This window comes from Grammomys surdaster, unplaced genomic scaffold, assembly GCF_004785775.1.
Source record: "Grammomys surdaster isolate TR1022 unplaced genomic scaffold, NIH_TR_1.0 197, whole genome shotgun sequence".
Lineage (NCBI taxonomy): Eukaryota > Metazoa > Chordata > Mammalia > Rodentia > Muridae > Grammomys > Grammomys surdaster.
The window spans coordinates 1,000,725-1,012,484 of record NW_021604642.1 but is presented as its reverse complement, the minus strand read 5'-3'; the positions used below and the strand labels follow the sequence as shown (position 1 = coordinate 1,012,484).

The 11,760-nt window shown below is 44.0% G+C and overlaps 1 protein-coding gene across 1 annotated transcript in view; it reads left to right on the top strand.

The window, feature by feature from the left end:
* The first annotated feature begins 9,849 nt into the window (after positions 1–9,849).
* The window catches only part of Dgat2l6 (diacylglycerol O-acyltransferase 2 like 6), a 21,454-nt gene continuing 19,543 nt past the window's right edge, over positions 9,850–11,760 (top strand). The window contains exon 1 of the mRNA XM_028770045.1: positions 9,850–10,023. Coding sequence (XP_028625878.1) covers positions 9,939–10,023 — 85 coding nt within the window. The 5' untranslated portion in view covers positions 9,850–9,938. The remainder of the gene's footprint in view (positions 10,024–11,760) is intronic.

Here is an 11,760-nt window from a genome sequence, read left to right as displayed (position 1 = left end):
TCTACTGTCATTCTGGGCAAGAATTGCCCAGCATTTGAATTGCCCACACTTTCTCCTTCCCACTAGGTGTGCTATGGGCCCTATGAACAATAACCATGCTATAAAATAATGCTATAGAAGAGATGACGGAAGAGTTTCAGAAACTAGAGCTGTGGGTGAAGTGACCCTTAAAGAGTTAGTCTCATGAATATGTTGACTCATCCAGTAATCTCAGCACTTGGGAGTTAGAAGGAGGCGGCTCCAGAAATTGAAAGCCATCCTTAACTACATAATGAGTTTAAGCCCAGCCTCAGCTACATGAACCTCTAAGTAAACAAAAAGCCCCTGTTATAAAAAGCCCTATCTACCTACCTAGTGGCCATGTGAAATGGGGGCACCAGAGAAGATGCTCTTAAGATGTATCCTTTACCCTCACAGGAATATTAGCCTAAACTTTAAGGTGAAAAACAGCCTCCTCCAACACATGGGACAACCTCTTTGTCTATATGCTTCCATGTGGGCATGTATGCCTTTACTGTTGGCCTGTTTAGTACACTCCCGATGATTAGGTAAGAAGATGTGGAAAAAAAGGAGGCACCCATGGCCCTAAAAGGATCAACTTTCTGGGATAGGGGGGTTGGTACCCTCTAAGAGCCGCCTGTGATCTGCTTAGAGAACATCCTTTTGTTCTGTGGCTCCAGTCCACTTTGGTTTCCTTTGAAGAGGAAGATGACTCAGCCCTCCTATTCTAGCTCCTGCAGTCTAGCTGAGGAGAAGGCTTTGCAGAGACTCAATTCCTTCTTGTTTATGGGGTGGGAAGTAGAGGGCTGTCAGGTGCTGAGGAGGAGGTTGTTTCGTGGGTGGTGACAGCAAGAAGGCTACCAATAATATATTTGTATACTGTCTAATAAAGGATCCGTCTCCCCCTCACACAGGCTCCTGAAACTGGTAGAACATCAGTGAAATTTCCTACTGAGATGGAAGCAGTATTCTCAGCTCTCCTCCAGTGGTTGCCAGGCTACCTCTAGCCACAGCTTTTTCCTCTGCCCTTAGAATCCCACCCTGAACTTTATTTACAAACTGACCAGCTTGGGTTACCCCTTGGTCTGAGTCCTTTTAAGATTGTACTTTCTGCAATCTCCAACTTCATTAAGCCTCTGTACACATGGAAACCCAAAAAGCAGACCACACAAAGTGGGTTCTAATCCTGGCTTGGACAAGTGGAGCCTGTGTGAGTTCATGTAGTTAAAAACCCAAAAGTGCCTTTGTTCAGTGGCTATAGAGAAGTTGTCTCCTAGGTCTGGGATAATTAAGCATAATGTCAGGCAACTGAAAAATAAGGCTTTCATGTTGGTATCAGGTTCGTGACTGATCTGTCCACTAGAAAGGGAAAGGAAATGGGCAAGTAATAGTCCTTTACTATGAGGTGCTTTCCCCACTGTTAACACAAAGGCCTCACAGAAGCAGGAATACTGTCCTTGTGCTACAGAGCAGGTTGGACCAAGCAGAGTTGTTTTCCCAAGCCCACCCTGCACCTCTCAGTTCCTAATCCTTTAAGTCTCATATCTTCAAGCTACTTCTTGGTGGGAGCATCCTTAAAACCCCAAACTAAAACTGCCACTTAAACACCACTGGAGCTATACTCGCTCCTTCTCAGTTGACTCAGCAAAGAAAAGGTTCTGCCAGTTTCCCGCCTCTACTCCCTCAGCTAAAGCCAGAGGGAGGTGGTGAGCAACCTAGCTTCCTCCATTCTATTTTCCTCAGCACTATATGCCTGATGGCTCACTGCTCAGAAACCAAAAAAGCACCACCTCTTTACTCCCACGAGAGCCAGGCTTTCCAGGGTCTCGGAGGCAGTTGCTTTGGGTGAATTCCAGGACCCAGGGCTTCTCTATGCTCTTGACAGTAACAATACTGCTTCTGCGTTCTGCTCATCATGCACATGTATATGCATGCCTGCATTTCTGTGCTTATGCATATGCTACTTTGAGGAGGGGGGTTGTTTGTTTAGTTTTTGCCTTTATTCTCACACCTTGTCACGAAAGATAGATCTTTATTCTCCAGTGGAGGAAACCGTCAGAGATATGAATCTATGACTTATCTCTAACACAGTGCTAAGCAAAGCATCGAAGTGTATAAGGTGATGCAAGCATTTGCCTGCTGTGGCTCTCACATAGAGGGCACTTAGATGTGTAAATGGTGGCCCAGTGCACTGTGCACACCTATAATCCCAACATAGAGGAGGGTTTCAGGTTCGAAGCCAGCCTGGACTACACAATAAGATCTGACTGAAAAAGGAAAGTCCAGTGTGAATAATGCCAACACTTGGAAGTAGAGGCAGTGGGATCAGGAATTCAAGTTTAGCCTTAGCCACATAGCCAGTTGAAGATCGCCTAGGCTACATAACACTGTCAAAAGAAAGATAAAAAGTTACTGAGAAAGATAAAGTGAGGAAGTGAAGGGAATGGAAGAGAGGGAACAAGGAGGGGTGCAAGATTAGTATTAGTATTAGTATTAGTATTAGTATTAGTATTAGTATTAGTATTAGTATTAGTATTAGTATTAGTATTGGGTTTCCAATGGGTACCATCATTGCCAATAGCGGAAGCAGGGTTTCTTTTCAGGGCATTCCATACTGGTGTCCTTTTTAATTTTCCACCTCTCAACATCCTCTTGAGAAAGACAGAGTAGGGGGCTAAAAGAAATTATTTAAAACCTCAGATTGTGTTCTGGATTAATTTCAGTTCTTGGGATTTTGTCACCTGGAGCATTAAAATGTTCAGTTTTGTCACTTAAAGCAACTTAAAAAGGAGGGACTTTGGAAACTAAAATCAGTTCTATATCATCTGAACTCCAAAAGAGCCTCCTCCACTTCCTTTTGGCTTCAGGTTGGCTCATAAGCACAATTGGCACTTTGCCACCCATCCCAGTGGGTCATCCTACAGCAGTAGAATTGTTACCACGTTCTCCTTGGAAAACAGCACTCGCCAACACCTGCACACTGCCACCCCGCATTCCCTTCTACCACTGAGCCAAGCTGCAGTCAAGCAACCCTGGAGTTTTCTGATACACGGAGTTGTTTAATTTGTGCTATGATCCTTTTTTTTAAAGTCTAGGTTTCACTGTTGCCCAAGCTGCTCTCAAGCTGCTAAAGTGATCCTCCTTGCCTCTGCCTCCTGGTCTGGAACTCTGGGCACATGCCACCAGACTCAGTTGTATGGTTTTAAAGGGGGAGTTTGAGTCTTGTAGAGATATGCTTGTATGTATAGATGGAATGACATATGATTCTTCATTGCTTCAATGTTTTCTTAATCTATCTTCTGCAGATCAGCAGGAGCCAAAAGGTTTTTGGCATGTTTGTGGTGTGGGGGGTGTGCGTGTGTGCGCCAAAACAACAAAGGAAAAGATTCTAGGTAGTAGAGTCTGAAAACTAGGTTTCACATATGCAGTTCCAAGTTGCCTTTGACAGATATATGGAAAAGAATAATGAACAAAGGCTTGGCTTTCAGATTCTGTCCCAAATGGTAACAAATCTCTCAGTGACAGTAAAACCGAGCAATGTCTTAGGCCAGTACCACTCCAATGTGGTAATAGTATATTGCTAATAGCTACTGTGTAGTAAGCTCCTACTATATACTAGGAGCTTTCCACAGAGCATTTCTAATCTTTACAACTATCCAAGGTACTGATTAGCAAAGCTTGGGCATGTTGAAGAGAAAATTGAGGCTCATATAAATGAGTGTCCAAAGATCACTTGGCTCTAATGAGCCTGAATTCCAGATGAGCCGACTCCAAAACAGTTTCCATTGGACTGTCCTCTGTCTCCCCAAGGCATCCAGTGCACAGAAATATGAAGACAGAGAATATATCCTGGTAGCAAACTGCTCTCTGTTCATGTTTTGAACAGCAATTCTGTCAGTTTTGTGTTTTGAGCCTTTCAGGGACACATCTGATATCTGCTGACTGGGAAATTCCTACACATCCTCACACACCCCCACACACACCACCTCCACTACCTCAACCTCCTCGTTTCTCAACCTACAGGAAAGTAGTTCTGGCCCTTGCTCCTTCTGCCAAACCCTCTCTATGTTCAATCCTGGCTGATCTTTGCTTAAGAGAAAGCCTAAAGGCTTTCGGTGACAACCTCTCACTCTGGGACTCCTGAATAGTTTGTTAGCCAGTTTAAGCCCCCTTCATCCACTAGGCCTTCCAGGACAACAAACAGCACACAAAGGCAATGAGGACATTCGTCTTACAAAGGAAAAAGGGGATATTGAGCGTCTGCTGCCCTAGGCCCTGGCTCCTGGCCCTGGCTCCCTGCCCTGGCTCCAAGGAATTGAGAAATATTCTTATTTGAGACTTCCTTGCCAGCTTTATTTAATGTCCCTTCTCGTTTCTTTGTCTATCTCTTCCTGTTTCAACCTTGCCTTCTGTGCCACAGATCTTCTTTACCTTAGGGCTCTTATCTGCCCTAACTTTGCCACCTAAATTCCAGGCCTGCCTCCTGTCATGTACAATGACACTCCTCCTGATGTACAAACAGAACTAGAACTTGACAGCCTTGAAATGAATTCAACCATCCCCAGCCCTCTCTCCATCAGGGCTTCTTGTGTCTCCCATAACCGACTTGTGCTCATCCTAAAAAGCTTGCCATTGTTTCTGGCTTCTCCCTACTGAGAAAGCAAGTATTCAGACATTTGCTGAATGGATCGGGGAATGAATGACTCCTATCATGAATCATACTGCTTCATCAGGAAGATTCACAAGAATCCAGCCTCATTCTTTTTATAATCAAACAACTTTGCATAAAAGAAAACTCAGAATCTCTTTGCCTTAAAGGGGGCAGTCATCACCATAGCTGGCAAACAAATGGAGCATTTCTGAGGAGACTGCTCTCCCACCAAATGAAGCTCACTCTACTTCCTCTTTGGAAGCTTAGTAAATAATGCAGCAGTGTGCCTTGAAGTAGTTTTATTGGCCTACTGACCATAATGTTAGTATAGCTTCATTTATGTAGTCAGCCCCAGAATTTGAGCATTTGGATTGCTTGTAGGAATTTAGTGCTTTTTTTTTTATTTTATTCAGTTAACCAAGCAAGTAGCCTAGCCTGATTTGCTTAAACCCAGATAAAGTCACACTGAAAAGGGAAGAATGGTAGGGTGCTTCAGGGTCGGAGTGAAATGGAAGCTTCCCATTGAATGCACTCTTGACTTCTGAGTCCCGTGAGCACACTGACTACTCAAAGCACACATGCTGAAAGCTTAATGTCTACTAGAACCTGGATGTTGAGATGGTAACTTTTCAGTATGTGCTGTCCCAAAAGTACATATCACGTGCCTTAGGGACTCAGAGAGCTCAGTGTCTCAAGGAATGATGACATTTTCACTGAACCTTGAAAAATGGATTTGAGTCAGGCTGGTCTGAGACTGCCATGGACAAAGAGAGGCCTAACTTGGGACAGATTGAGGAACAAAGGTATATGTGGTGTGGACTTTGCACAATTGAAGGTAAATAAACCCTTAAAAAAAAAAAAGACAGGGTCTCCTTATGTCATCCAGGATGGCCTAGACCTCAAAGTGATCCCCCTGCCTCAGCTTTCTGACTGCTGAGATTACATGGCTGAAAATGAAACTGAGGGGACCAGACCCAGGCTCTCCAAGGCTACAGCATCTTTGAAAGTTTGAAATAGGCCATCAACATAGCAACATGTCTTTTTCTTCTCTTTTCTTTTCTTTTCTTTTCTTTTCTTTTCTTTTCTTTCCTTCTTTCATTTTTAGTCTCTTAATTTCCTTTGCAGCAGTTGCTCATTAGCTAGGCCAGGCTAGCCTGGAATTCTTTGTCTGAACCTGGCTGTCAAGAGCAGTCTGTGCCGCTTGCTTTGGTTTTCATTTTGTAAAAATAGTCATTGATAGCAATCCCTCTAAAGGTCGTGTGAAGATCTGTGAGCAACAAGCTTCTGTAGCACAGGAAACAATGGTAAGAGCATAAGCTGGAAAGACTCATTGTTCTCCTTTGCCCCAGGTCGTAGCAGATTAATCCAGAAAGCTCTTGATTCTGGACAATCACTCAGTCCCATTCAATAGGAATGTTTGGTCACCCTTGCCTAAACCAGGCACTGGAAGCTAATGTGCTGGCTCTAATAAATGACCAGTGATCAGTGGTTCCAAGGATCCTGAAAGCTCCACCTGGGTTGCCCTGTACCCTCTCAGATCCATTGTCCAACCAGCACTCCTGCGCCTCCTTTACTACAGTCTAGACCCAGTGGCCTCAGTCAGACACAAAGAGACTTTCAAGGAGCAGTTCCACTTAACCACCTTCCAGTCTTCTCTTCTCTCCTGCCCCCTAAGCCTGAAGCTTCTTTCAGAGGCAACTATTCCCTGAGTAGCAGCAGAGTGCTGTATTTTTGTATTATGGTATCTTTACACCCTAAGAGATCATGCTCTTCACCCCGAAGCCTGGTAGATCCCATTATAGCCCACAGCCGAATTCCAGTGCCATGGAACAGGTGTGGGCACCAGCTACCATGTGAGGGGCTTTCCAAACCTCACAGCAAATCCTCACAACAAATAAAAATGAGGAATCTTCTCTATTTAGGTGTTTGTGGGTTCTTTTGGTTTTGTTTTTTGAGACAAGGTCTTATGTATCCTGTACTGGCCTCAAAGTCACTATGTAGTCACGGATGATCCTAAGCTCCTGATTCTCCTGCCTTTATTTCACAAGTTTTGGCATTATATGCATGTGCCAACACACCCAGCTATGTCTGGATAATATCTTCTACCAAATGAGAAAACCAAGACTTGGGAAGTGTATCCATAATCCCTTTATCCAGCACATTTTAACTTTTTCTTTCTTTTATTTTTGAGATTATAATAACATTTCTCCCTTTCCTCCCTCCAAATCTTCCCATATACCTGTCTCTTGCTGTCTTTCAAATTCATGCCGTCATTTTCCATTATTTGTTGTTGCGTGTGTGTGTGTGTGTGTGTGTGTGTGTGTGTGTATTTCCCTAAATAACATGCTCTTTCCATCTGTCCACATGATGTTACTCATATGTCTGTTTTCGGGGCAGACACTTGTCACTGGACAACCAACTGGTATGCTCTTCCTTCTGCCCTCAGCTTTCCTCGGTTGCCTCTAGTTCTTTGTGTAGGATTGAGGCCTCCTGGGCTTTTTCTCATCCTCCTGGCATATTTGTTGGGTGTCAGCATTGTTCAGCTCACATTTGGACCACCACACTGGGGAGACTTTAAGGGTATAGCTCCTGCTTTTACGTGGAGACACAATCTCACAGCAAAGTTCCCTGATCTCTAGCTCTTACAATCTTTCTGCCGCCTCTCCCTCAGTGTCCCCTGGGACTTCGGTGTGGGAATTGTTTGTAGATGTAGCCATTGGGACTGAGCTTCACAACTCCTCTTAATTGCTTGTGATTTTCTGTAGTGGTCTCCATCAGTTGCAAAGAAAAATTTCTTTGATGAGGGGTGAAGACAACACTTACCTGTGGTTTTAAGGATACATGTTTGGACTGTACTCAGGAATTATGCTGATTTAGTAAACTGGTGGTTGTAGATCCTCCTCCAGTGGCCATGACTTCAGCTACTGGTATCAGGCATCGTTTCTCCCTTGTTGAATTGGTCTTATGTCCAATTAAAGAGCTGTTGATTACTAACCACAAAAGTATGTGTACCAGGACTCCATCCTTAGAGTTATTGTGTTATTATTTTTCCGGCGCTTTTTCATAAGTTCATATTACTGTGTACATACTAGTATCTTGGATTTCAACAGCATGTATTCCAGTCGGGAGTTGGGTAGCAAGTGATGGAAGTCTATATGTCATCAGTAACTGATTTTGGGCCACTAGCAAAGTCAAAGCAGATGGAAGGTAAAGCTCTTAGCCATGTGACCTTGAATGAGATTCTTTTACTTTCTTGGGGACCAGGAGCTCTCTGATCTCTCTCACTGGTTCCAGCACGAACTTGAGTAAAGTTTACCCTGTACTAGATGGCTCTGAGCTATATGGTAGGGACATGGAGGTGAGAGACAGTTTGGCCCTGCCCTTGTTCTGATTCCATCTGTTACCGCCAGACTTTTTCTAGATTTACTCAGTATCCACATCTAAAAATGGAAAGGAGCAGGGACCTGGTCAGTAAGTGCCTCAGAGCTCTTTACCTGGTGCCTTGTCTTGCCTGGCATGGCCTCTGCAGGCTCCTCCACATCTGCTGTTTCTGAAAGAGCCAGGCTTTCCACCCTTACCTCTCTCTCCTCCCCCTGAAAATTCTCAATGGACATGGTTTTCCCTCTGGGTGGCCATGGAGCTCCAAGAAGTAACTTGAGAGCCCTAGCTAGCTCGGGAGAAAGAAAAGCAAGGGCTACATTTGACAATTAAAACACTCATGAGAGTGGCAGAAAGCTTCCCAAAGCCCAACTCTAGAGGCCTTATGGAGGGAATATTGATCTTTTCCAAGTATATACACATTAAAAAAAAAAAGATCACAGCCAGGCAGTTATGGCACATACCTTTAATCCCAGCACTCAGAGGGCAAAGACAGGTAGTCTCTGAGTTTGAGGTCAGCATGGTCAAGCAGGGAGTTCCAAGGCAGCCAAGGTTACACAAAGAAACCCTGTTCAAAAAGAAAAAAGAAAAAAAAAGTCTGTCTCTTCTGTTAAAACCCAAGCTTATTAAAGTCAGAAATTGCCAGGCAGTGGTGGTGCATGCCTTTAATCCCAGCACTTGGGAGGCAGAGGCAGGCGGATTTCTGAATTCGAGGCCAGCCTGGTCTACAGAGTGAGTTTCAGGAAAGCCAGGGCTACACAGAGAAACCCTGTCTCGATAAACCAAAATAATAATAATAATAATAATAATAATAAAGTCAGAAATTGTGTCCATCATTTTCCCCACTGAATTCTCAGTTCATAACAACAGTGACTTACAAACAGTATCATTCAATAGATGATAACTGGAAAAAATAAATTCTGAGATCTGAACCTTGGTATGATCTTGTATTTTGCAAAGGCTGATAGACAGAAACATGAGCCATAACCAGAAATAAATAGATGGTCAATAGCCATAAATTGAATGATAGGAATGATGATAGCGGGAACTATTTCTTTGTTGGCTAGTGTATACACCGAGTCTTGTGCTGAGCAAGTGATGCCCATATAATCCTCAAGGTAAGACTGAAGCAGGCATTCTCATTGTCTCCATTTTACAGGTGGGTAAACCATAGCATGAGGAGTCACAAGTGTCAAGGCTTAGATCAAAACTCCTATTGTCCTGCTCTAAAGTCGACATTTCTACCCACTATACTGCCTTCCAATATTCATTTTCAAACATTGTGGGAGAAATAGATTAATTTCAATGGGGAATAACCATTGCAGGAAGGGAAGAGTGTGGCAGAGCTGGAGCTTCAAGCAGTGTTTTTCCTGCTTTGCCATATGGTGTCTGGCTGCTGATCCAGAACCCCTGGGAACAGAGGCACAAAGAAGAATTGGAGAAGTCCAGATATGCATGCTGAAAACAAATTCTACTGGGCTGAAGGAGACAGAGTGGTCACTGGAGCAGAGAAGCCAATGGAGCACCTAATTCTCATTTCCGAAGCAAGTACTATTCTGCTTTGCAGAGAGCTTCTAGGTAAGGTGAACCAAGCCATTCTTTTCTCTTGCACTAATGAGTCAGAGAACACTGGACAGCTAATGCTACCCACAGCCACTGCTGCCTCATCAAAATTACTGCTACATATACAGAAAGGACACATGTTAGATAGTCTAATATGCAACCTTATGTGTGTAGGAAGTTGGGGCGGGGCCGGAAAACTGGAGAAAAGGTTTGGTCAAGCCTGACAAAAGCTCAGCAGGTAACCAGCCCTAATGAGAAGAGATTAGAGCAAAGAGTCTGCCATCAGCTCCATCTAAGCGGCTTAGAGCTTCTGCTTGGGCTCCTTGCCACAGTGAAACTCTGGACCATGGCCTTTTTCTCCTGTCTAGATCTGCAGGAAGGCCTCCGAACACTCTCCGTATTACAGTTGATTCCAGTTTACGTAATTTTAGGTGAGTAAACTTCAAAGACCAGGGAACAGATCCAGAAAGAGGCCAGGCAACCCCACATAAGATTCCAGCAGCTGCTTGGGTCCCTCCACCCCTCCAGGGGTGGACTGAATGCCTAAGGCCAGGAGTGGGGTTCTAGCTGCTATGCTGTAAATGTTATCCATCTCAGGAGTTCTCCTCTACAAATGATCAGAAACGAATCATGTTTAAGAACAGGCCAGAGTGGTGGTTCCTTGATAAACTGATGGTACTAAAAAGATCTAAGGCGATTTCCCTACTATAAGAATGTTATAAAATTTTTCAGTAATGTCTGAGGACTGTATGAGTGAGATTTGAATTTTTAGGAGAAGCTAGCTGTTGTTCAGCAGACTCAGTGATCAGTGTTGGGCTTAACAGGCTTCCAAATGAAGCCAGAAGCCAAGGCTTTTCTGGGAAGTCGACTAGAGAGAGGCAAGCTTAGAAACTAGGTGGGGAGAAATGGTGCCATGTTGAATGACGAGATGTGTGGGACCTAGGTGGTACCAAGTCACAGCTAGGACAGAGGTTCTCAACCAGAGGCTTGTTGACTAAGAATTAAGGGGTAGCTTGGGGACTTTCAGTTTGGGTGGGAAGAAATGTGGCTTTCTTGTCATTCCTCTCTAGTTGTGGTGTAGCTGTTCCTTTGATTCTGAATGTAGGTGACAAAGTTTGGATGTTGATGGCAGTACCTGAGCTTTTGTCAGTAGCAGACATGGCAGAGATTTGCATTTCATTCAAGGAGTTGTTCATTAAAGGCATCTCAAAAATTTGCCTAAGCTGAAAATGACTTCAAAATTCCAGTAGTTATTAGAAGCACTGTTAAAGCTGTCTTCTTAAGGAATGGAGTGAGAAACACCTATGCTACTGTATCATGTGAGGCACGTGAGGGATGAGATAGCTGTGTTTTAATATAGCGACCCGCCTTTGTATGTTGAGTACTGGATCGATGCACTTAAAAGTGTTATTCAAGCCGGGCAGTGGTGGCACACGCCTTTAATCCCAGCACTTGGGAGGCAGAGGCAGGCGGATTTCTGAGTTCGAGGCCAGCCTGGTCTACAGAGTGAGTTCCAGGACAGCCAGGACTACACAGAGAAACCCTGTCTCAAAAAAAAGTGTTATTCAAAGAGGGGGTTTGTACACTTCATCAGACTGCCAGAGAGGATCCACAGCCCCCAGAAGATGCAAACTTCCTGTGCTTCATTAAAAACAGATCACGCCGAGCTCATCACCTATCTAACTTTAGCTGTAACGAGAAAAAGAAATTAAACCTGGCGAGATTTTTCTCAGCAGGTTAAAGCTCTTCCTGACCAAGCCTGACTTCAATTCCCAGAGCCCAAGGTTGAAGGCAGTATGTGACTCCTTCAGGTTGTCTTCCGAACGCTATACACAGCACATGACACATGTGCCCATTCACACAGCACATATCACATACATACACAAATAATAATGATGATAGTAGACAAATAGCTTTTAAAAGACAAGAAAGTTAAAACCAGGCAGGCCTAGTAGTTCACATCTGTAATCCCATCACTCAAGAGGCCTAGGTAGGAGTGTGAGTTCAAGGCCAGCCTGGGGTACACAGTGACTATTGAGTTCCAGGCCAACCTGATCTAAAAAGTGAGACCCTTTCTCAGCAATAAAGGAAGGAAGGAAGGAAGGAAGGAAGGAAGGAAGGAAGAAAGAAAGAAAGAAAGAAAGAAAGAAAGAAAGAAAGAAAGAAAG